Below are 24,440 nucleotides of genomic sequence, written 5' to 3' on the forward strand. Positions count from 1 at the left end.
ATATCAGACAATTGCTATTCACTTAGACACACCCTTTTTGTGAGGATCTGGCTTTCCCCAACATTGTGAAGAAATGAAACAGCGGAAAGCTAAATTGGTCTCTAGCCAACGTTCGTTTCTGCAAGTCAACTTTTTGATGGACATCGCTAAATTTCAACGCTCTTCATTTTCTACGGCCTCATAGCATAGCGGTAAGATCCCATATTTTCTTTCACTTTCTTTTCCGCCTTCGGGTTCATCACGGGTTCGAAACATTTTTATTTATTTTTTTCTTTTATGCCTACAAACACCCTGGCATCGCCAGGTACCTCCGCTAGCTATATATGACTTTTGTCACTTATTTATTACTAGCCTGGGTGCCCGTCGTTGCCCAGATGTTTGGAGGTGTGTTGAGCAAAAAAAAAAAAAAAAAAGTGGTAGTATGCAGGCACACTCGAACCCATACTGCGAAGGAGGAAAAGAATGAAAAAAATGATGTCTTTGCTGTTGCGTCCATAACCAAACCGGAAGTGACAAATATTTAAATTAAGGCTAGTTAATCGTAAGAGGGGATGACTTTCGAAAATATTGGCGAAAAAGGCGACCCCTCCCTCTAGAAAAATGCCCAGTTTGAGGGTGAAGAAATTAATGTTTTTAGCCAATTTTTAGATATTTGTCGTCCGAATGGTCGAGTTTCAAAACGATATCAATCTCGTGAAAATTCGTCGCCTCTGTCGAAAGTTTTAGGCAGACATACAAACACACATACATTTAAACAGACAGGTGAGATTTATATTCTAGAATAGAAGATGTACTCGGTAATTACATTGAAGCTTTAACAGTTGCTTCATTTTAGGACACTGTGTATATAGATATATAGATAGTGCAGTCATCAAATAAAGACCTGGCCAGAGATAGGTACTCTTGGAAGTTAGTTTCTAAAAGCTGCCTAACACATGCCAGCATGTAAAACGGACATTAAAGCGAATATGATGATGGTTCTGATGATGCAGCCAGAGTCTGTATATCATTTTTCCCACTGCATCAGGAATCGTGTCAGGTGTCAAACCCAACTCCATGACCCTGTAACAAAGTGCACATCAATAATTCTTACCTTGTTCATACGAGCCATGAGCTAGTATATTCTATAGTAGGTTTAAGTTTCAAACAAATACTTTTGAATGTTGACTTGTGCAAGGAGTTCAACAGGATGTTCCTGTCTAACTGATTTTTGTTCTTGTTGTTGTTGAGGTCAGGTTTTGATTTTGACCTGAGTTAAGAGTCATGGATTGCATTTCAAAAAATGTAATTCAAACTACTTCAATTTCATTTAGAATTCCTACCCCCTGCCCTATGAAATTTGATACATACAAACGCAGATCACCAGGGAAGCATGAATGAAGGGAAGATACTATCTTTCTTGTCTCCCTTTATAGTATACGAGCAGGAGGCGCCCAGCGTTGCCTGATCGTAAAGTACGTTTGAATATATTTTTAATTTATGCAGCTTTGTATTTGGTTCCTCTCCCTCCCCGACAAAAGGAGGGTGGACCTGTAAATTCACCCTTGTCCATTCGTCCGTTCGCACTTTTCTCAATAACAACGCCTTGGAATTTTTTGAAATTTTACACAAACATTAAACATGATATGAGTAAAAAAGTAACAGAACAGATTTTCCGGAAAAACTCAGGTTGCCCTCCTAGGCCTTTCGGCTTAAAACGGCTAAAATTGACACTTTTGTGCTTATTAAAAAAAAAAATGATGACTTGGATTTTTATAAAACTTTCTTAAAAGTTGTAACTAACTGATTTCTATATAATTTTGTTTGTCTGTTCTTCGCGATAAGTCTTGGGTGTGCCCCAGGGGCTCTTTTAGGGCTAATAAAAACACTTCATTTTTGGGCCTATTTTACCATATTTGTCCAAAATTTTCTGTGTATGTCTATTTAGCAGTTTTGCATTGTGCTGAACTCGAATTTAAATATGTTAAGGCCTTGAGGACTTTTGGGGTTAAATGGGGGAAGGAGCAAATGATGGACTTAGTCATTTCTTTTTTTTTGCATGATGCAGAACTCAAATTTACATGTATTAAAACCTAAAACTACAGTGTTTGTTCATTTTCAGCAGGATTTGACGTCCCCTGGAGACTTTTGGGGGTGGGGGTTAAATGCTGAACTTAGTCATTTTTCTTATGCCTCGTTCAGTGTGCACTCACGGGGGACCATGCTTGCTTTGCTTGTTTTTATAGTCAATTCTCTATCGATTATTCCCTATTATATTGTACCCAATATATAATCATGATCTCAAAAGTAAATAAAAAAAAAAAAAAAAAAAATGTGAATTTGGTAGTACCATCAGCTAGAATCGAAACCAAACCCCAAATTTCTAGTACTCCAGCCTGAGATGTTATGAATCAACCGTTGTCAGTTGGATAATTAAATAATTAAAAATAAACTAAGATTAATGTACTCATGTATATATATTTGCACATGCATGGAAGAGCAGTTTAAGTTGACTTGCAAAGTTCTAATTTCTTTCGATTTTTACCCTTTTACAACTATTTTAACCTGGTAAAGACATGAAAACACAGTTCACAAAAAATGCAATCATTTGAGCCGCTTTGCACCGCTCTACAACCTCCCGTCTCAGGAGATACAGTTTGAAAAATGGAGGCAAACAGACAGACAGACATAGTGAGTTTTATAAATGAAATTTATAAATTCGGCTCATTCGGCTGATAAGAGCCGGTCGAGTCATAGCAGGGGCTTGAAAATATAGTACTTGGTGCCCCCTTGCAAAACACTCAGTATTATAAGAAGAGGATAAAAAGCAAGTGGAGTAACACTAGGAATGGAGTGGTGCAGTGCACTTACCTACACCTTCGTGTAGCAGCTAGTGAAAAGGGAGATTTTGAGTCGCCCTCTCCTATAGTCAGTCATTTAGCTTGTAAGATAAGATCGTCTTTTGAGTGGCAAACTTGAGACAACGTTTGAAAATCACATCCATTAAAGCACATTAAAATAGAAAATATGACCTAATTAATTCCCATAAGATGCTTGCAAAAACACAAAATGCACTGAGATGCCTTCAAAAATGATCTTTTTAAATCCGTTGTATTTGTAAGGTGGGATTCAGTCCGATCGGATCATGCCAGATTCCTCCCTAGCATACGATCTTAGCCTTCTGCAATATTTATCTCTGTTCCGCAGCAGAATGATACAACACAGAGAGATTTGCTTTTGCAAGGTGGTGGATTAGTACTTGATTAATTAAGGTATCAAAGAGTGGGAAGAGACTAATAGGACGATAATTGTGAGGGCCAGTGCTTTCACCAGAATTTGTGTACACTGGTATCACAGAGGCTATCTTCCAGCTATTAGGGAAGCAAGATTCGGCAAGGCATTTATTGTAGAGCTTGGTTAGCTCAGCTGAGCATTTCTTAATTAATATAGCAGGGATGAGATCAGGCCCACACGCCTTTTGAGGTGCCTAAGTTTTTTATGATATTGCGGACATGAGAAGGGGTGATTTTTACATCATCTAATGTGGCTTCAGTACGCATAAGGAAATTTGGGAGGGAGTTGTTTGCTGGCTCTAAGGTGGAGTTGGAGGCAAATCGCCGGGCAAGCAGTTCCGCCTTCTCCATTGCAGTGCATGTGACCTTCTGGTTGTTGGATAGTGGAGGAATTACTGATTGATTTTTATTCACTACACTATTATAGATTTTTCAGAAATCACGATTTCCTATCTTTTGCGATTCTATGCGTTCCTTGATTATTTCAGCGTGTTTTCTTTCGACTGTCGCTATTTCTCTCTTACAATGATTTCTAGCATCTACGAATTTCTGCCTATTTGTATTTGACTTATAACGTACGAACCGGCAGAATGCATGCTGTCTTTGTGCAATGGCAGCTGCGAAATTTGTAGAGAACCACGGGGGTGAGTGGGGCTTGCTATAATAATTCTGTGTGGGAACATGTGCTTCAGTGCTCTCTTTGCACCATTCAGTTGTCTCATTGGCACACTGTTGAGCAGGAAGATAGAAGATATCGGTCCATGGGGCATCTCTGATGTGTTCTCTAATGACTTATGAAATCGTTATCGTACTTGATTCACTGTCTTTCTGTTTTGGTTTCGATCTCAGCTCGAGTATTTTTTTTTTTTTTTTTTTTTTTTTTTACTCACAAGTAGTGAACTGTTTAGAAAAGGCATGATACTTGCAGGCACATGTCACAGTTTCTTTCTATTTAATTTATTTTATTTTTTTATTAAGGAGTTTAACGTTACGTTTAATACCGGGCAACACCGGGTACATCTGCTAGTAGTAAATAAAAATATATAATAGGGGCAGAAAACACACACACGCACATACGTAGGCAGACACACATGAGGTTATCTCATAATTTTATTAATCACTTGATCAAAGCTGTAAAGGGAGGAGGCACACTGCTTGAATGAAACGATTACTCTTTCTTGTTCACCGAGACATTTCACTGATTTACCTCAAGAGAACATAAAAAACAAGGATTGGCCTAAATGTTGTCAGGCACGCTCACAACAGGTGAAAATAGCAGCCATTTTTTTTTCTTCTATAACATGTCACTGTATAGAAAGCCTATAATGGAAAAATATAGAAAACCTTGAAAAGAATGATTGGCGGTAGACTAAATGGGTGAAGAAAGTGTGTAATATGTTCGCCTTATGCGAACTCGGTACGCATGGTCAAGCATCTCCTGCCTTTTTTACTTTTGTGTGTTTTAGTGTTTCATGATTGGACATTTTATTCTACCAGAAGAAAACCATTAACGGTGATGCATTATGGGAAAATTTTGTTATGACCTTGATTTTATGTTAAGAAAAGATAAAGAATGAAATGAGAGGGGCTGGGTGATATTAAAAACAAACAAGTGAAGCATGTATGGTCCACCGTGAGTGCACAATGAATGAGGCATAAAACAAAAAAAAAAATGACTAAGTTCAGCATTATCCCCCCCCCATTTAGCCCCAAAAGTTGTATTTGTAAGATGGGAACGTCAAATCCTGGTGAAAATGAACGAACGGCTTTAATATATGTAAATTATTGTTCTGCACCATACAAAAAAAAAAAAAATGATCAAATCCATCACCATCCCCCCCTATTTAGTCCCAAAAGTCCCCAAGGTCTTAACATATTTAAATTTGAGTTCAGTACTATGCAAAACTGCTAAATGGACATACACAGAAAATTTTTGACAAATATAGTAAAATAGTCCCCAAAATAGTGTTATTAGCCCTAAAAGAGCCCCTGAGGCACACATAAGTTATCGAGAAGTATAGATAAACAAAATTATATCAGTTAGTTATGACTTTCCAGAAAGTTTTATAAAAATCCAAGTCATCAAGTCTGCCTGCTACCATTTTTTTTTTTTTTTTTTTTTTTTTTTTTTTTTTTTCTCAACACACCTCCCGACACCCGAGCAATGCCGGCCACACAGGCTAGTTACAATTAAACAACAGTCACTTGGAAGAACAAAAGATGTAAGCATGACACACAAAATAACAAACACGTTATTGCATTAATATATAGATAATAAATAAATAAAATATCCTATCATAAAAAAATATCAATAAACATTTATGGCCAATAATTTAATAATATATATTTTCTGGGAGACTGCTATCCCATAATGCTGCTGATTCAAGCTTCCAGATGAAAACACTTTCCAAATCAAGTGAAGATTTCTTTTTGAGAAGGAGGTGATATCTAAAAGAAATTAAAAAAAAAAAAAAACCCAAAAAAACCCATTAAAATATGACACTAAACCACCCTGACTCGATACGTTATTTTGGTAAATGGCTATTTGATTAAAGATTGTTGAATTCTTCAATATCATTTTTTTTTTTTTTAATTAAAAAAATTGTTTACTTTTGGAATCCTTTGAGATGAGGCTTCATAATTTATGCATTCATTCTTTTTGCGAACTGTTATTTTCATAATTGTTTCACCATGTTTCGGCCAACTCATCCACTGGCTTTCTCCGGGTGGTTAACCGCGGTGGGATAGGAATGCTGAGTCTTGTAACTGTATCCGCAGTAATTACTGCCTTCCATAGTTGTTGTATCGCATTTTTGCTAACTAATCTTCTGGTTTTCTTAGGTAGAATTGCAACTGCTATCTTCAGACAATGCTCACCTAGAATCGTAGAGACTCAACGCCTCTATCCACTGCTGAAGAAGACCAGAGGATGAGTTGGCCGAAACGTGGTGAAACAACTATAAAGATGAGAATAAGTGTGGAAAAACAATGAAGGCATAAATTCTTCGATAGTGTCATTTCATCTTTTCGCCTTTCTCTCGTTTCATTCCCTACCAAACGGTTTCTTCAACCAGAATTGTGTCGGCATCGCCTTAAAAAGTTAAACTTTTTACACACTACGCACAATGCTTTAAGCAAACTACATTTTTTTTTTTTTTTTGTAAATGAATAATAGAATGCGTTTAAACTAGTCTATGGTGAATTCTAAGAAATAATATACTTTAACTGTGAATCACAAAAATGTAACAGCCTCTGTGTAAAAAAAAAAAAAAAAAAAAAAAGAGGGCGGTGAATCACTGCCACCTGCGCTAATGAGTGAGTGCAATTGAGGAGTTTACAGATTGTTTTTATAAATCTGTAAGAAGCCAAGTCTGTAATGCATTCTGGGAATTCTTTTTAAGGTACTCACACTGCATTTTCATTGGTTGTGAATGTCGTTTTCTCACTTCACCTTGCTCTTGACTTTGACCTTGACCTTGACAAGCAATCGGTTACGCGACTGCCGATTGTTTTTGTTTTTTTAAGTTATGAATGAGTATGGTGGAATTAAAAAAAAAAAAAAATGTTATATTTTTTTTTTAGTCTTTTGAAATGACATCTGTTGCTATTTATTTGCTCCCCCACGAGAGCAAAATGTGACTCAAGGTCGTTTTTAATGTGTTTGGGGGGGGGGGTGAAGCTTCGTTCCAAAAAGGAGCACTCTGAAAATAGGCAAAAATAGAAATTGCCTGAGTATAGAAAGGTTTCCCCCCTACATTGACCTAGGATAAATTAAGTGTAACACCAGAACATATACTACACTGTGATCTTAACCCAAATGTGTTTTGATCAATCTTATATTAGTAACAATCAAGAAATACATTTTTTCTCTACATTTATATATATGTATAAGGAATTCATTTTTATAACGTGAATAGGCTAGCCAAATTAATTGATAGGAAACTAGATTTTTTTTTGTTCTTAAGATTGAGGGAGGTGGTGTTTGATCAACACTGCTGAGGAGTCATGATTTAATATACTGTTTTGTTTTTAAATCCCCGAAACAGTGTTTCATGGTAAACAACGGATGATTCCTTGAATTAACATTAGTACTATAGTGCATTCGAGAGAGCAAGTTAATGCATTAATTGCAGGTGATTAAATGACTTACTGACTAAATAGTTTTATAACGAATGATAAAAAATCTAAAAATTAAAGAAGTTTTTTTTTTTTCTTTTATCTAGTTTTAAAGGTAAAAAAAAAACTTCCAGGACACACACACACATTATATATATATATATATATATATATATATATATATATATATATATAGTAAAACTGGTAATTAGTAAAAACCTGAAGTGTACTCAATACTATTGCAGAGCAAATATCTCTCTCTCTCTATATATATAATATATATATATATATATATAATATATACTTTTGCTCGTTAAAACGAACAAAAGTTATATCCCCTTAACTTAAGATAAGTGCTTTATGCAATTACTACTGAAAAGCAACAAAACATTTTTTTTAATTTTATTTGTTGCTGCCGTTCTGTCGAATGTGAAACTTGAACACTTTTTTGTCATTTAGGTTGAGGTCAAAATATAGTATCTGTTCTGTCCAGAGATGGTACAAAAATATTGTGACGTTTGCATTTATGCTGAACGCCCATCGAAGAGCAACATCTCATAAAGTCCTATAAGGATTTTCGAGATAGACCTGATATAATCAGATATATTCTGAAACTATCTTGAAAAATGTCGTACAAAATAACATTGTGGTGTCTGTGTATTTTTTAAACACGGCAGCAATATACAATAGATAAAGGATAAAACTGGAATTTCTACAAGTTTCACTATTACCTATATATTAATACCGTAGTACCTTTAACATACGTGCATGTGTCACGGTTTCCAGATTATAAATTATTCGATCGGGAGATCCTATTTATTAAAAAGGAAGATAGGTGATAACATACTACAAGCATAATATTAGTATATAGGTACACTAATTTAATGTTCGTAGTACGTTATCACCTTCTATCCCTCTTTTTAATAAATAGGATCTCCCGATCACCAAAGACGCAATGTAAACAAACAAATAATAATAAAAACAAGTGATATTGCTTTTAGGCCATACGTGAAATTAAAATATACATTCTTGGTCTTCTGGCTAGAATCCAAAGGTAGTATCTCTTTTGTCTAAAGATGGTATAATGATATCGTGGGGTTTCCATTTGCGCTGGGTGTCGATGCAATGTAAATATGTTACAGACTCGTATGAGGATATTGGAGATAAACCGTAATAACCAGATATATTCTGACACTACATTAACCAGATTACTTAGATAAATACTTTTAACAAATATCGTGGCATCTCTATTCATGCTGAACGTCGACAGAATGCCCAACAGCAATATATTACATATGAAAGATGCAGCTGTGGAATTTCCACAGGCCCTGCTAGTTGTTATTATTATTCTAATACTAGCAGGGGTACCCGGCGTTGCTCGGATGTTTCGAGGTGTGCGGTTTTGAGTAAAGCAAAACAAAAGAATAAAGTACCAGAAGTGTCTTCCTGAGACTGTTCATAATGTTCCCATTGTCGACTTCTTTTTCTGGTTGCAACTGCTGTTGTATTACGACTAAGGTAATTCTTTTTTGGTGGCATATTTTATAAAAGATTGTATTGTGTAAAAAGTGAAAAATTGTTATATACTCGACTAATGAGCTCTATGGTCTTGATGTTTGACTTTTGATATTTGATTGCCTTTTCAACTGAAAAAGAAAAAAACTGACAGAATTAAGTTTATGTTTTTATTACCCCCCCTCTTCTACCGACGAAAGAAATAAATTCAACGTTTCCATTAATGAACGAAATGTATGAGTCTACCACATTATGAATCGATGTAGATAATATATGAGGGGAGTAAAGTTTATGTAAATGCAAACATCGGACTGTATTTTGCAAACGAAATAAACCGGTAATGATGTATATTTATTTGTTATTTTAACAAATATCGTGGCATCTCTATTCATGCTGAACGTCCACAGAATGCCCAGCAGCAATATAGTACATATGAAAGATGCCGCTGTGGAATTTCCACAGGCCCTGCTAGTTATTATTATTATTATTATTATTATTATTATTCTAATATATTATAACGTATACCTTTTTTTTATTATTATTTATTATTCTGTAATAAATCTTACCGGTAATATCACTAACTACATGAATGTCTTGTTAACTTTATAAAAAACCTCGTCTGTCTTGCTCTGATGAAAGGAAGGAATTCCTTGATAGAATAATTGGCAGCAAAATGGTAAAGGAATCTGAGATTCAAAACAGTCATTGATGCTTTGAAACTCTCCTTATTATCATCATCATCATCGGCGTTACAATGGCAGACACCGTTTATTGGCAGTTGCAAAAAAAAAAAAAAAAAAATAAATAAATAAGAAAGCAAATCCTATTTAATGTGTCTACGCAAATGATTCATGTTCTAAGCCCCCCGCCCCCCATCTTAATTTCCTGTATACCTTGCAACAAATGTTTGCCCCAGCCTTGAAGATAGATGGAAGACCATCAGATGTCTTGCCAAGTTTTACTTACGGTTTATTTTTTTTTTTCCTTTTGATATATATTTTTCCCATACTAGCTGAATTAGTCTGAATAGTTACGATTAACTTCAAGGCAATCCTAAAAAAAAAAAAAAAAAAAAAAATTGCCACCATTTAAGAGCACCTTGTTTACGAGTTAGGAGTAATTTCAAAGGAGTACTGCCATTACTAACCAGCAGAGCGTTACCACTGTTGAATAAGGGGGAGTTTATCAGGCGTTTTGTGTATATTCATAGTAAAACCCCCCCTTTTTTTTCTATTTATTTAGTTATTTATTTACTTTCCCCATTGAGCAAATTAGGCACAAGGCCGTTTTTAATGTGGTGAGAGGGGGGGGGAACCAGTTCCCCCGAGAGAGAACTAGATAGTGACAATTGGTATGAAGGGTTTCCCCTACATTAACCAAAACTGATTGCTCAAGAGCAATGGTCTTATGTGGGGTTGCCCCGACATATGGTCATTGATTGCAGTATCTGGCGGAACAGATACTACACTTTGATAACAGAAGGCCAAGAAGAAAAAAGTCACACTTTTTTTTCTGTTTATTTAAAAGGAAAATACAACTTTGTTATATATGGGTCGTGGAATTACATTCATTTGCTAAAGATCTAGCTAATTTGCATATTCTTTTAAACATTCATTTTAATTAATTCCTTATTAGTTTTTTCGGTTTTCTTATGAGATGATCATCTTTAGTTAACTATTACATGTAATTATATTCATGCAGATATTCTACATGATTTATACTTGTGTAATATTTGCATAAAAAGCTTATAGTAAGCACAAACCTCTTTCTATATATGCATGCATATATATATTTAAAAGATTTTGCCTACCAAACTCCTCTGTCAGTTTTTTGGTCTGCAGACATGAAACTTTATATGTAGGGTATTCGAACACATGCAAAACTTTATTTGGGTTTTAGCTGGGGAAAATCAGTGCAAAATTGCGAAAATAAAAAAAAAAAATGGAATTTGCCAGGTGAAGTTTGAACGACGGCATTACGAATATGCATGCCTAACGTAATAGCTATTCGTTCATGCTTTAATTTTTAGCCTTGCAGCAAAGATGTCTCCATAGCTCAGGCATTAACGTCAAAGGAAAAAGTAAATTGTGTGCTAAACGTCTTAGTTTTGATTCTCGGTGATAGCGCACGAGTCACTTTTTTTTAACTTTATAACTTTTTAAATCATAACTATATATTAGGTCCAATATAATAATAAATACGAAATCTGCATTAATCAAAATGTCATATTTAAGCATATTTTACAACCGGGCAATGCTGGGCAACTTGCTAGATATCTATACAAATGAAACCTAACCTGTGAAGGTTGAGGACATACGTTGCATGGAGAGAAATGATATAAGAATGATAGATTGAATGCATGATGTGAGTCTTAGAGACATGTTAGATCTGATGACTTCAGAGGAAGATTAAATCTGGACACTAGAATGAGAGCCTTTGGATTATTTGGGTCATTCAGACTACTGTTCTCATCTTGAGTGTTATGTTCACAAACGTTTCAGCCGATGTAACCTCCAATCTTTCTCAGGTGTATCTTGTTGAACACGGCAGTATTTCTGTCACACTCACGAATCTGCATTACGGAATTTCGAACGGAATTTGTTATTTAATCCACAGGGTGGGGTAGCATGCTCTCGTCTTGTCAGTTGTTAAACGTAATATAAGATATGTGCTGAACAGAAGACTTTGTTACTTTAGTCATGTTGGTGAGAGTTTTTGAGTTAGTAACAAGTTTCGTTCACGAGGGAAGGAAAACATGGGAGGAAGTGATAAAAATGGACGTGATAGAGGGGTTAATTATAGACCAAGTCAGAGATAGCCTAATTTGGAAGTCGATTACTAAAACACGTCCAACACATGCAAACATGCTAAATCTAAATTAAACCGAATATGATTACGATTTTCACCCCCCCCCCCAAAAAAAAAAAAAAAAAAAATTCAATATTTTTTTAATAAAAATATATTTAATAGTGATGGGATGGTTCCGTATTTTTCCTGATTCCAATACAATTATCGATTCTGTTCCAAATTCCCGATTCCAAAAAAAAAAAACCAATTCTATTTTAAATTTTCAATACATTACAACTATGAATTCTGTTGTAAATTTTTGATTCCGATACAATTACCGATTCTGTTGGAAATTTTTGATTCCGATACAATTACCGATTCTGTTGGAAATTTTTGATTCCGATACAATTACCGATTCTGTTGGAAATTTTTGATTCCGATACAATTACCGATTCTGTTGGAAATTTTTGATTCCGATACAATCACCGATTCTGTTGGAAATTTTTGATTCCGATACAATTACCGATTCTGTTGGAAATTTTTGATTCCGATACAATTACCGATTCTGTCCTAAATTCCTGATTCCAAATCTTTTAAAAAATGTTTAAATATTTAGTGATAGTTGTTCTTTTCATTTTTTTTTTTTCCTTAAATTTTTTCCCTGTGATTAATTGAAAATAATATAGCAACTAAAGATGTCTTTCTCTTTTAAAACAAAATTAATTAGTCGTAGTTCGTCAAAAGTTGACAAAACGTTTAGATTTTTTTCATAAACAATTGAACATAGCTGACCAGAACATTTTTTTTTTTTTTTAATCCATTAACACCCAAATTTTTTTTTAGTTAATTTGTTTGGTGTTTATTTTTCCTTCAAAATATTAAATGAAATTGTTATAAGAGTAATTCTACCTATATTTAATGTTAATTAAAAATATTTCCGAAAAAACTAGCTGTTCAGTAAATATTAAACATTTTATGTGGTCCTTAAAAAAGAACTATGGGCGTTAATGGGTTAATAAAACAAAAAAAAGCTAAAAAAAGAAATGGGCTAGTAATTAACATATTTTAAAAAAGAAAATTATGCAAAGAAAAAAGAAAAATAGACAAAACTTTATCCTAGTTTCTTTCATTTTCTCCTATTTTTATTCCCTTGTTCAATGCCATTTCCTTCTGGTATAAATCAATAAATATTTATCATTATAACCAACAATAGAACATTAAGTTTTGGAAAAAAAATGAATAAATAAATGAAAAAAAAAAAAAAAACAAGAACCGTTTTTGGAATCGGAAATTAGACTAAAACTGTTTCCAATTCTACTAAAATTTGTAAATATTTAATTAGAAAGTTGTTTCGTTTTTTATTTTCGAATTGCCATGAAAACCCATGTAATACGTGCATATATTTTTGCAAATGTAAAAAATGTGTACGTATTGATCGAGTTTATTTTCATTGATAATTCAAAATCACTAAATATTTTTCATTTTATCATTAGTGCCAGCAATACTAAATTAAGTCCATAGTATCACACAAGTTCCCAAGCTCGATAAAGATTTCCGAGTTTGATTAGAATATTCATGAGTTTAAAAGATGCATTCAAAAAAGTAAAATTCAATTGTAAGTTGCACTCTGGAGGTTATAGGTTCAATCCTCAATGCAGGCAACACTTAAAAATACAATTGCAAATTACTTGGGATTTATATCCAGTTATGGCTGATGAAATGAGAGCATGTTACCTCAGTGGTTTCCGTTTGAAATTCATGCATATTCCCGAGTTTGACAGAAAGATTCCAGAGTTCAACAATATACACCTGAAGAAGGTAGGAGGTTACATTGGCCGAAATATAGCAATCAAGATTAGTGTAGTAGTCCGAAAAATCTGAATTATCAGCCATTATCTCCAAACTTCTGACACAGCTCTGATAGTGCAACATGTTTATAAAAAAAATTGTTAAACGAACAAACATTAAATAGTGGGAGCACAAAGGAAGTGCATAGTCTTTTCATTTAGACGCATACTTGGGCACGTGTGGGTTATCACTGGTGAGTGATCAAGAAGCCGTTCAATTAAATAAGTCTTTTCTTACATACGTCCAGTTTCGTCTTCTATCTTAATCATCACTTTTCCATGTGTGCGGCCGTTGATCTGTATTGTTGCATCGTCCGGTGGTTGTTAAACTTGAGTGAATAAAACTTAAAAGTTTTATTGGGAAGTGAAGTCCATTCAGAATTAATTCATTATAGAAGAAAAGCTGCTTATTTGATTTTCTTGCTTCCATAAAAATGATCGACGAACGGACAGGTCTTCAGAAAATTTCTCTTAGTCTTCTACATGGGCGGCACATTTGCCGCAAACAGCTCGAAACTCCATTTCAATCATCAACCGCATGATAACTTTTTATCTAACCATAGATACCTGCTTTTAGCATGTGTTGTCTAGGAGCTAACATTTTAACCTTCGCATCAATCATGCTATGTGCACTTGTTCCATCTCGTTTGTCGCCTGGTTGTTCTGACATATCAATGAAACGCTCTTACAATTAAGTCTAGTTGACATAACAGGCTTCTTCAGTCTTTGACACATTATGGATACCCACGTAGGAGTGCCTGCACATGAAATTTTTGTGGCAGGATGTGCGCAATCTCCAACCACACCTCTCCTGAGTCGGCATTCTTAAATATCAATGGAAAGTGGAGGTTCAGGATGACTGGAAACACTGCCCAGATAAGCGGAGAGTACATACGGCGCCTAGAATTCCCAAATAGTCACCCATCTGGTACTAACCAGGCTCAACGTTGCTTAACTTCGGTGATCTGATGAGAACTGGTGTATCAACGTGATTATGCCGTATCCACTTACGGACATAGGGTCTCACTATATAACAATAGGATTTGAACTCATTTTTGCCAATTCCATTATCTTTTATTGTATCCATTTGGCTGATCATGCGTCAGCAGGAATTTGAGTCGCAAATAATTAAAATCTCTAAATTTTTCTTCTTTTCTCTTCCTGCAGGTTGGTGAGCAGTCCTCATTCTGATCTGTCGCTATTGAGCATGCGAAGTCCAGTGAATGCAGACGCTGTGTCACACTTTACATCCCGACTGCACTGGGAACAATTTCAGCGGAACTTTTACCACAGCCCATTGGGAGCCAGACGATGTAGTCCAGCTAGTTTACCAGGTTCGGACATTGTTTTGTTTGTTTCTCTTTTTTCAAACACGTGCTGCTTTACAACACCATGTAAAAAAAGAAAATATACATATATATCTGCGCTATTTTAAATCCATAATTTTAGTTGTGTAAGTACTATGTCCTTAGAATTTTCACAATTGCTATTTTCATTTGAAATTATTAAATGATCCAATGGTGTCTAGTATTCAGGTGTAAATTAAAAAACAAAAAAAGATAGCATATAAAAATCATATTTGTTTTATGTATATGTAGAGATAGACATTGTCATGAATCTACAGAGATCGATCAACATTTTGACATTGCCATGATCTCATCGGGAAATGTTTAAATGTTGAGCGATCCATGTAAACTCCTCATAATATTTATATAATTTTATGTATAAAGCTCTACCCGTGCATTGAGCACTTTTGAATACATACTGATATTTATTTTATCTTATCAATATATTTTTATATTTGAATTTGATTAATATATATATCGACGAAATGTTGCATCCCTCTGCTTGTTCTACAAGTATTTTAATGGTGAGTGCTCTGACGAACTGCAGACACTTGTGCCCCCACGTCGCAGACACCCTCGACAAACCCGACAGGCAGCTAAATCCCACCCCCACACAGTAGAGATCCCTAGATGCAAAAGATCTTTCTACTCCAGTAGTTTCTTCCCCAGAACCGCTAGACTCTGGAATTCCATTCCAGGATCCTGCTTCCCTAACTGTACTGACATGCAGAAGTTCAAGTGCAACGTGAACCGACATCTTGCTGCTCAAATCCCTACATAGTGCCCCCATAGTTGCTGACCCTGATAGTAGCCCCCTACACCTGAGTGGCAATGTGCCTTGTTTGGGGTGAAAATGTAATAAAAAAAATTAAAAAAAAAAAAAATATATATACTTTTCATGAGCGTATTTCGGTCAGCCAGTTACAAGTAACTAGAGACCTCTTCAGGCGATATTGCTTATACAAAAGTTCAGTCAGTAATCAAAATTTTACAGGAGCTTCAAGCACAAAATTTATCAGGTCACATTTATTGGAGAGGGACCTATGTTTTCAGTGGCATCCATGCGTCCGTTAGTCCAGACTATTGTCTATTAGTTTTTCCTGAAAGTTTGCCACAAATTGAATTTAGCATCCTATTGTTCATATTCATATGCTCTATAGTTATAAAAATAACATCCATTGAGCTTTAACCTTGAAGACTTGACTATTAATAATATATACATAAATATGTATGTTTGACTAGAGAAAAATATATACCTTTAATCTATATGTTCAATTAACTTTTTTTCCAAATTGCCACAATTAAGCTCAATAAAAATGAATTTATACTTTCAGAGGATATGTATCAGAAGTAAACATTCCAAACCAAAGCTAGACTTCACATTTATGTTATTTTATTAGTAGTATAATTCGTCTTACACGTGTTTCGTTGAATGGTGGATATTCACCAAACAACTCATCAGAGACAGATTCATGTTCCTCAGAAAAAAAACGGCACAGTTGGAGATTTTTTTTTTTTTTTTTTTTACCTTGGATTAAAAAGAATAAGAAGGAAATAGAAATTCTACACACACACATATATATATATATATATATATCTCAATTATGTCTGTGTGCAAATATATTAGTTTGTTTTCTGTTTTAGGTCTTCCATTGGGAGGTGCTGGTTCTCTAATTGGTGATTACGCAGGACCCCTTAGTTTGAGTCAGCGTAGTATGTTTTCTGATATCCCTCCAACTCCAGGCAGTGGGAGCATTACTTTACCAGGATCTCTTGAAAGTAAGTAAATATTAATTTTCACTAACTTTTTACTAACATTAAAACTTTTTGTTTTCTTTTATGAACCACAAACAAAGCACATTACCATTGCTTGAAGACCATACTTACTAGTAATGGGACGATTCCAAAATTTTTCCTTATTCTAATCCAATTACCAATTCTGTTCTGAATTCCTGATTCCAATATAGTTATAGATTCCGATTTTTAAATTTCTAAATATATAGTCTTTTTTCTTTCTTTTTTTTGTTTTCTGCTACGTGGATGGATTACATCAAAACCCCATATTTGTACATATATTTTTGCCAACATAAGAATACGCTTGTTGGGATGATCTAAAGATTTTAGTTTTACCGGTAGTTTAAAATCAGCAAATATTCATCATTTCATTATTAATATGAGCTGTTGAAAATTAAGTTTGAAACAAAAATAAACAAATAAAAAACAATAAAAGAAAATCATGGAATACAAATCTTTTTATTCTGATACCCCCCAAAGTTCTGTTTTTTTTATTTTTATTTTATTTTATTTTTTTTATTCCGCTTTCTTGTCCAAACACTAATAGTTACAGAACTATCCTAAGTGGGGAATTGTGCAGTGGGCTGATGTCTGTTCACATAATATTTAAGGTTTTTACATATTGGTATAGTCAGAAGCAAGGAACGGGGGGGGTAGGCTAACAGAAGGAAGAAACCATTAGAGTAGAAATGAAGGAGTGGGATTTTGCTGCGTGTTAGGTTGGTCTGATCTATTCATGTTGGGGGGAGGCACCAGTCCAGAAGTTCATTAGAGCATATTCCATTATTGATTTTGCCACTTCACATTTTAACAAATTGCAAAGAATTTCTCCATAATTTACCATTTCTTTAGCAGAATATCATTTCTGACTCATTAGGTCTTCAAGTAGTCAGGGCCCTGTCGGTGGGGCATTAGAATACACCGACTGCCCCCCTGCAGAGGGTAAAAGTCCCTCAATGGGGGTCCTGGATATGATCTTAAACTATATCCAGTGGTGAGGCCCCAGCTTGCGGGCTTTGGGGAGTGTGGAGCCACCCTTTAATTACCATTGCTCCCAGGTCCACTCTGACCCGGAGTGGTAGTACCTGTTAGGGTTCCAACTATGGGTTAAATAGAAACCGACTTGAAAACAACAAATATATTCTACTAAAAAATTTTTCTTCAATCTTTGGATTCGGCATTAAATAACCCGAAAAGGGTTGATATGCCGTAAAACAAAAACAACCAATCAAGTAGTCAGGGTAAGGCTTTTTGATGAGTTTGAAGCAACATCTTTTGAATCAATCGATTACATTGGCTGCTGTTCTCATCTTGTGTGTTTATTGTTACAATGTTTTATCCAATGTAATATTCGACCTTCTTTAGATATATTTCAACAACCATGAGCGAGTAGAAATATATATATATATATATATATATATATATATATATATAAATAAAAGCGAAAATGTATGTATGTATGCTTTTCCTGGATGTCCACAAAAAGGCTTCTTTTAGAGAAGCGCTTGCTCGGTTCACAACTTCTTAAAACTTTTTATATCATCTATAAATTGTAATATCTCAGAGTTACCCACGGAGCTCGCCTGTCTATTTAATTTTATTGACTTTCAAACCTTAATTATTTGACATTTCCTGCATCGGCACGCATTACATTCGGTTTTCGGTATAAAAAAAGCGAAACTCGACTCTAATCACAGGCCGAAAGCCAGTCGTCTCAAGAGAGCTAAGTAACGTTTGTTCAATGTCGACTTCGTCATATCAGACTGTAGCTTTCATTTTGCTCCTCCCAATAAACAGGGAGCGGGTTTTTAAAAACAAACAAACCGATTTATTCACCTCATTCAAAACTGTCCCGCACAAAATGCTTACTGCTGAATACCTATCGCCGTCACGTCAATCAAAAACGAGCACCTGTTTTTTTTGTTTTTTTTAACACTTTACTATTTTCCAACTGCGCGTCGTGAAGGCTTCGTTTTTTTTTTTTCACGGGCACCTTTTTTTTTTTTCACATTTTCGTGTTTTTTCACATACCCCGAAAAACACCCGGGCAACGCCGGGTACCCCTCACTAGTCTATATATATATAAAAGCAAAAATGTGTGTGTGTATGTTCGCTTTTTGTGTGTGTCTGAGAAAGGCTTTTTTCCGAGAAGCGATCGGTCGACTCGCTTCTTAAAAACTTTTTATATCACGTCTAAATCATATCTATGAGTTAACAACGGGGGTCGCCTGTCTGTTTAATTTGCTCGACTTTGAATAGATAAATATTCAACATTTTTCGATCGCCGCATGTGCATTATGCTTTTTCGTATAATAAAAGTGAAACTAATTCTAGCGGCATTTTTCTGGAAACGTTCGAGAGCAATCAGCTTTGATCAATGTGGAGTTTCTCCTTATATCAGATAATTGCTATTCAATTTGGTCAATCTCCTTTTTATGGGGAGTTGGTTTTCCCCATAACATTTTGGGGAAACAAAAAAAAAAAAAAGTTTTTTTTTTAAATCCTGCCCCACACTAAATAAAATACTGCCCCGGAGTCAAAGTTGACCTCATAAAGTATGGGCACCTGCCAAGTTTTAATATTTAAATAAATTCAAACATGTTTCCGCTACTATTTTGTGGTGGCCCAGTGGTTAACGTCGCATGTTTTTGGGTTTTTTTTTCACACTTTAATTTCCAACTTCGACTCAAGGGTTCGGGTTCGATCCTTCATACTTACCTACCAAAACTTTTTTTTGTAATTCCCCCTCCCCCCGACACAAACACTCAGGTGTTTTGATTTACCTAAAGCCACACACACCTCCAAACACCCGGGCAATGCCGGGTACCCCCCGCTAGTCTTGAGTAATTCTTAATTGCATACTTAATATCTACTGTATATCTATATCTTTTATAGCTGTGTGTGTGTGTGTTTGTTTGCGTGTGTGAGCACAAAAAAATCAATACGAAAAGTCTATATTTATATCTTTTCTCTATTTGTTGATATGTAGGAATACAAAATATCTTTGGTAAAAATACTTTTTTTTTTTTTTTTAAAAACATTTTCGACTGTACTTTCAGTCTTCATCAGTATAATCTAGCTCTGTCTCTCTTGATGTCTCTGTTCAGTTTCGAAAGACAGAGGATACCCCCCCCCCCTGTTGAGGCAGCTGCGTGTGTAATTGTGAGTTAAGGGTTGCGCAATCTCCAACCACACCTCTCCTGAATCGGCACTGTTTGAGTCTCATGGCCAGTTGAAGTCCAGGATGACTGGAAACAATGCAGAGATAAGCATATAGCATCTGGAAGTCCCAAATGGTCACTCATTTAGTACTGGCCAGGTTCAATGTTGCTTAACTTCGGTGATCCAGTGGAAACCGGTGTGTCGATGTGATTATGCCATACACCCATCCATCTCTCTCTCTCTCTCTCTCTCTCTAAAGTAAATAAAATGGTAGATGTATTTAATTTGTCTGTGTGTGTGTAAATATTTAACTTATAAACTCTTAAACTTCTGGTCATATAGCACTATAATTAACAGGAAATTGTAGCCATACGCCAAGTATGATTTATAACAAGTAAAATCTTTGTTTGGGTGGATGAAATAAATATTTTTCATTTTATCATTAGTGCCAGCAATACTAAATTAAGTCCATAGTATCACACAAGTTCCCAAGCTTGACAAAGATTTCTGAGTTTGATTAGAATATTCATGAGTTTAAAAGATGCATTCAAAAAAGTAAAATTCAATTGTAAGTGTCTCATATTTTAATATCTGCGGTATGCATTTAACTTTTTTTACCAGGATCTCTTGAAAGTAAGGAAATTTTCACTAACAATTTACTAACATTTAAAACTTTTTGTTTCTTCTTTTATAAACTACAAACAAAGCACATTACCATTGCTTAAAGACCTATATAATTACTAGTAATTATATAGCCAATATATGTGGTCCATTTACGGAGATATATCGTCAAATTGAACATTTTTGCATTTCGACTTGCCGACAAAAAAACATATTCTCAATGCATTTTTACGTGCCTTTTTTTGATGCCTTGATCCTATAAGTTCAAAGCACGTTTCGTTACTCATATCTGTCACCACTCTGAATTGACAAACCTTTTCGTAACTCTGCTGAAATCAACTGCATTGGCTTCGTCAATATTCAACAAGCTCCACTGAATGTTAATTGTTTCAATTTTTTTTTCTATGTGGAGGAATTCAATGATGCATCTCTGCTTCTGACGCACGTCAATGACATGGGTTGCTTAGAATCTCACACCGTCAATATCTGCAACAAAGAGATGAAACTTACATAGCCACATATAATCATATAAATTCATGAGAAATATGATATTATTATAATTACTATAATTTAATGTTTCATTCTACTAAACGAGGTCCTGGATATGACCTTAAGTTATATCCAATGGTGAGGCCCCCAGCTTGCGGGCTTTGGGGAGTGTGGAGTCACCCTTTAATTGCCATTGCTCCCAGGTCCACTCTGACCCGAACTACTATACTCTACTACTCTCTATCCGTCCCTTTGCCTTCCTTCCTTCTTTTTTTATTTTTTGTTTGCATTTCTAGATACAAAATAGTAGTTTTAGAATTGTGAATTTGTTGACACATTTACTAATCTGTTTCAATATTAGTTTTATTTTATTTTTTTTATTTAGGTTTTATTTTTTTGCTTCAGGTTTTATTTTTATTTATTTAGTTTTTTTTTAGATTTTAAGTTTCTATAACTTGGTTGAAGGATTCCAATATGGGTTTTTCATTCTTATATTTCTCATTGGTAGGTTCATGTGCGTTTTTGCTGCTAAATGACTTTTTGTCAGTGTTCAGTTTGTAGGAAAATCATGTTTAATTTTCGATTTTTGAGCGATTATTCGGAAAAATAGATAACTTTACACGAATAGGGAGGATTTTTTTTTCATGTTTGAGTGATCCGTCCGTGATTTTTCATTTTAATATACTTTCATAGAAATGTTTATGTCATATGTCAAAAAAAAAAAAATTTTCTTCACGTGTCACGCTCATACATGAATTCCATAGCTAATATAACCTACTGACCCAACGGGTCACAGGTAGTCTAGTTAAATATATGCTTAATTCTTTAAACTAAATTTGTTATTGTAGATGATGATGATTATGACGATGATAACGGCATTTGTGCTCTTATTATCTTGTAAAATGTCAGGTCGAACCTGGGTTCGCAATAAATCGTATCTTCTATATAAATAAAACAGACGTATGTATATATGTGTGCAAATATTTAAGCGATAAATTCTTAAAACCAATTTTACTCAATGTTTAGGAAAAAGAAAACACACCAACTCCTTACAATTTGTTTCTTACAGAACAGACATTTTGTGAGTTTATCTCTGCTCTATCATTATTTTCATGACAAATGCTCGACTGAGCTTTAATCTATGACTCCCACCTCTGCCGCAAAACATTCACTACAATGGTTAAGCTACAACCACAATCAACAATTCCCCCTACTCTTTATTTGTGTGTCAAACTTAACACAAATTCCATGACCAACAAAGTTTCTTTCTTAGAACTGCTCACCTGTGGAACTCTACACCAGGATACTGCTTTCCAGCTGATTACAAAATGGTCGTTTTCAAGTCTAATGTAAACAAATTTTTGTTAAACCATCCTCTTTAATAATCAAATTCTACCAATTTCCACCACTACTGATCATTATGGTTCTGTTTCACGGACATCCTGACATTTATTGACCCCCCCCCCCTTTATATGAGTCACCATTCATCAAGGCCAGAGGCCACTCGAGGATAAGGATTAAAGTGTATAATAGTCAATGGGACAATATCGTAGTAATTGTTAGTCGTGGAAATTTGGTTAATTGGGTTACTTAAGGGGAACGGCTCATTTGTTTATGTTAGACTTGAAGACGATCATACTGTAGTCAACTGGAAAGCAGGCAATCAGAAGAGTTCCACAGGTGCGCAGTTATAAGAAAGAAGCTTTGTTCATGGAATCTACGTTTAAGTTTAGGCACATATAAATGGGGGAAATTATTGATAGTGGCTTCAGATAGACGAGTGTTTCTCATGAAAGTTTGGCAAGTGGGGGACCATAGATTGGAGCTTAGATGAGCACTTGCCATGAAAATAACGATAAAGCCTGACTGTTTGACCTAATTTCGCTTTTCAATTATTTTTTCGATCAAATACCAGTAAGAATAATAGTAAATGTTTCTTGAATGAACAATTTTTTAAATTTTTATTTTTACAAATTTTTTTATTACATTTTCACCCCAAAACAAGGCACAGTGACACTTTGGTGTAAGGGGCTACTATCAGGGACATAAACTACTGGTGTACTATATAGGGAGTTGGGCAGCAAGATGTCGGTTCACATTACACTTGAACTTCTGCATATCAGTACAGTTGGGGAAGCAGGGACCCGGAAGGGAATTCCAAAGTCTAGCGGTTCTGGGGAAGAAACTACTGGAGTAGAAAGCTCTCTTACATCTAGGGTACTCTACTGTGTAGGAGTGGGATTTAGCTGCTTGTTGGGGGGGGTATTTATGTTGTACGGGCACAAGTGCTTGCAGTTCGTCAGAGCATTCACCATTAAAATACTTGTAGAACAGGCAGAGGGATGCAACATTTCGTCGGTGGGAGAGAGGCTGAAGCTTAGATTAAAGTTCAGGACATATCAGGTTGGCGACTCTTTTTTTGAACCTTGTCTAGGTTATTAATGCACTAATTCAATTCTTTGATCCAAAGTCAATGAATATTACAACGTTTTGTTTTGTTTTACGATAACTAGTTTGAAGTGATACTAAATGAGAATATGTAAGGTTTGTAAGTATATCTTTGGTAGTTTCGGAGTTTTAACCGGACAGAGACAGGAATTTTACATTCTTTTATTGTTAATATAAGCAAATGTTTTTTTATACATTTAGTTTTTATTTATTTATTTTTTTTTTTCGCTTTTCAGGTTCTCGGCTAACTAGTCCCCGACCTTCCATCGTTGGCAAAAGTCGTAAAAGAGCTCTGTCTCATTCTCCTATTTCCGATTACCTCGACATCCAAAGTTTAACCCGAAGTTCTGAAGGTTCACTTCAGTTGACCCCGCTCCTACACAATTCACGAAGTTCTAGCACCGCCAGTGGTTCCTATGGACACCTTTCAGCTGGTAAGTAATCCTTCTTCGCTCTAATCTTTACGAGTTCTCTGAAGAACATGGCTTTAAGATCTCTGGTTCTGGTATAGGGATTCATCTTGGGTGGGTTGAGCTAGCTTCTTGTGAAGGAGTAGGTTAGAGAACTATTAAATTCATAACTGGTTCCAAGCTGCATGTGTATTTTTATTAAGGGATATGACAGCATCTAGTAGGAAAGACTTTTATTATTTTTTTTATGACCTAATCCAGAAGTGGGTGCTCATTTTACATTGAATTTATATAGGAAAGTAATCCTCCACTCTAAAATGTTAAATTTTTATTTTTTTAAAATTTCTTTTATATTATCTTTTAAAGGCTGTTGAAACGTATTAGACAAAAAAAAAAGTAGATTTTGATTCCTTTTTAGAAGGTAAAACTATGCTGGGTTCGGTCGTAAAAAAAAGTACCCAAATTTTTTTATGGAAATTGCTCCAACCAAGGCATGAAGCCACTTAATGTATGGTGCTAACAATAAAGAAAGATGATTATAGCCAATGGTTCCTATGAACACCTTTTCAGCTGGCAAATATCCCTGCAAAAATTAAATCTCTTGGTCATTTTAAAACTGGCCAGTACTAATTG

The 24,440-nt window shown here is 34.9% G+C and overlaps 1 protein-coding gene and 1 pseudogene across 2 annotated transcripts in view; one reads left to right on the forward strand and one right to left on the reverse strand.

The window, feature by feature from the left end:
- LOC145258220 (zinc finger protein GLI3-like) overlaps window positions 1–24,440 on the forward strand; it is a 682,857-nt gene that overhangs the window by 626,902 nt on the left and 31,515 nt on the right. For both annotated transcript variants that reach the window (XM_080116167.1, XM_080116166.1), the window contains 3 exons: window positions 14,705–14,871; window positions 16,528–16,662; window positions 23,634–23,831. In XM_080116167.1, coding sequence (XP_079972293.1) covers window positions 14,705–14,871; window positions 16,528–16,662; window positions 23,634–23,831 — 500 coding nt within the window. The remainder of the gene's footprint in view (window positions 1–14,704; window positions 14,872–16,527; window positions 16,663–23,633; window positions 23,832–24,440) is intronic.
- LOC145258569 (5S ribosomal RNA) lies at window positions 14,426–14,542 on the reverse strand (annotated as a pseudogene).

This window comes from Euprymna scolopes, chromosome 33, assembly GCF_053919585.1.
Source record: "Euprymna scolopes isolate OS-2025 chromosome 33, ASM5391958v1, whole genome shotgun sequence".
Taxonomy (NCBI): domain Eukaryota; kingdom Metazoa; phylum Mollusca; class Cephalopoda; order Sepiida; family Sepiolidae; genus Euprymna; species Euprymna scolopes.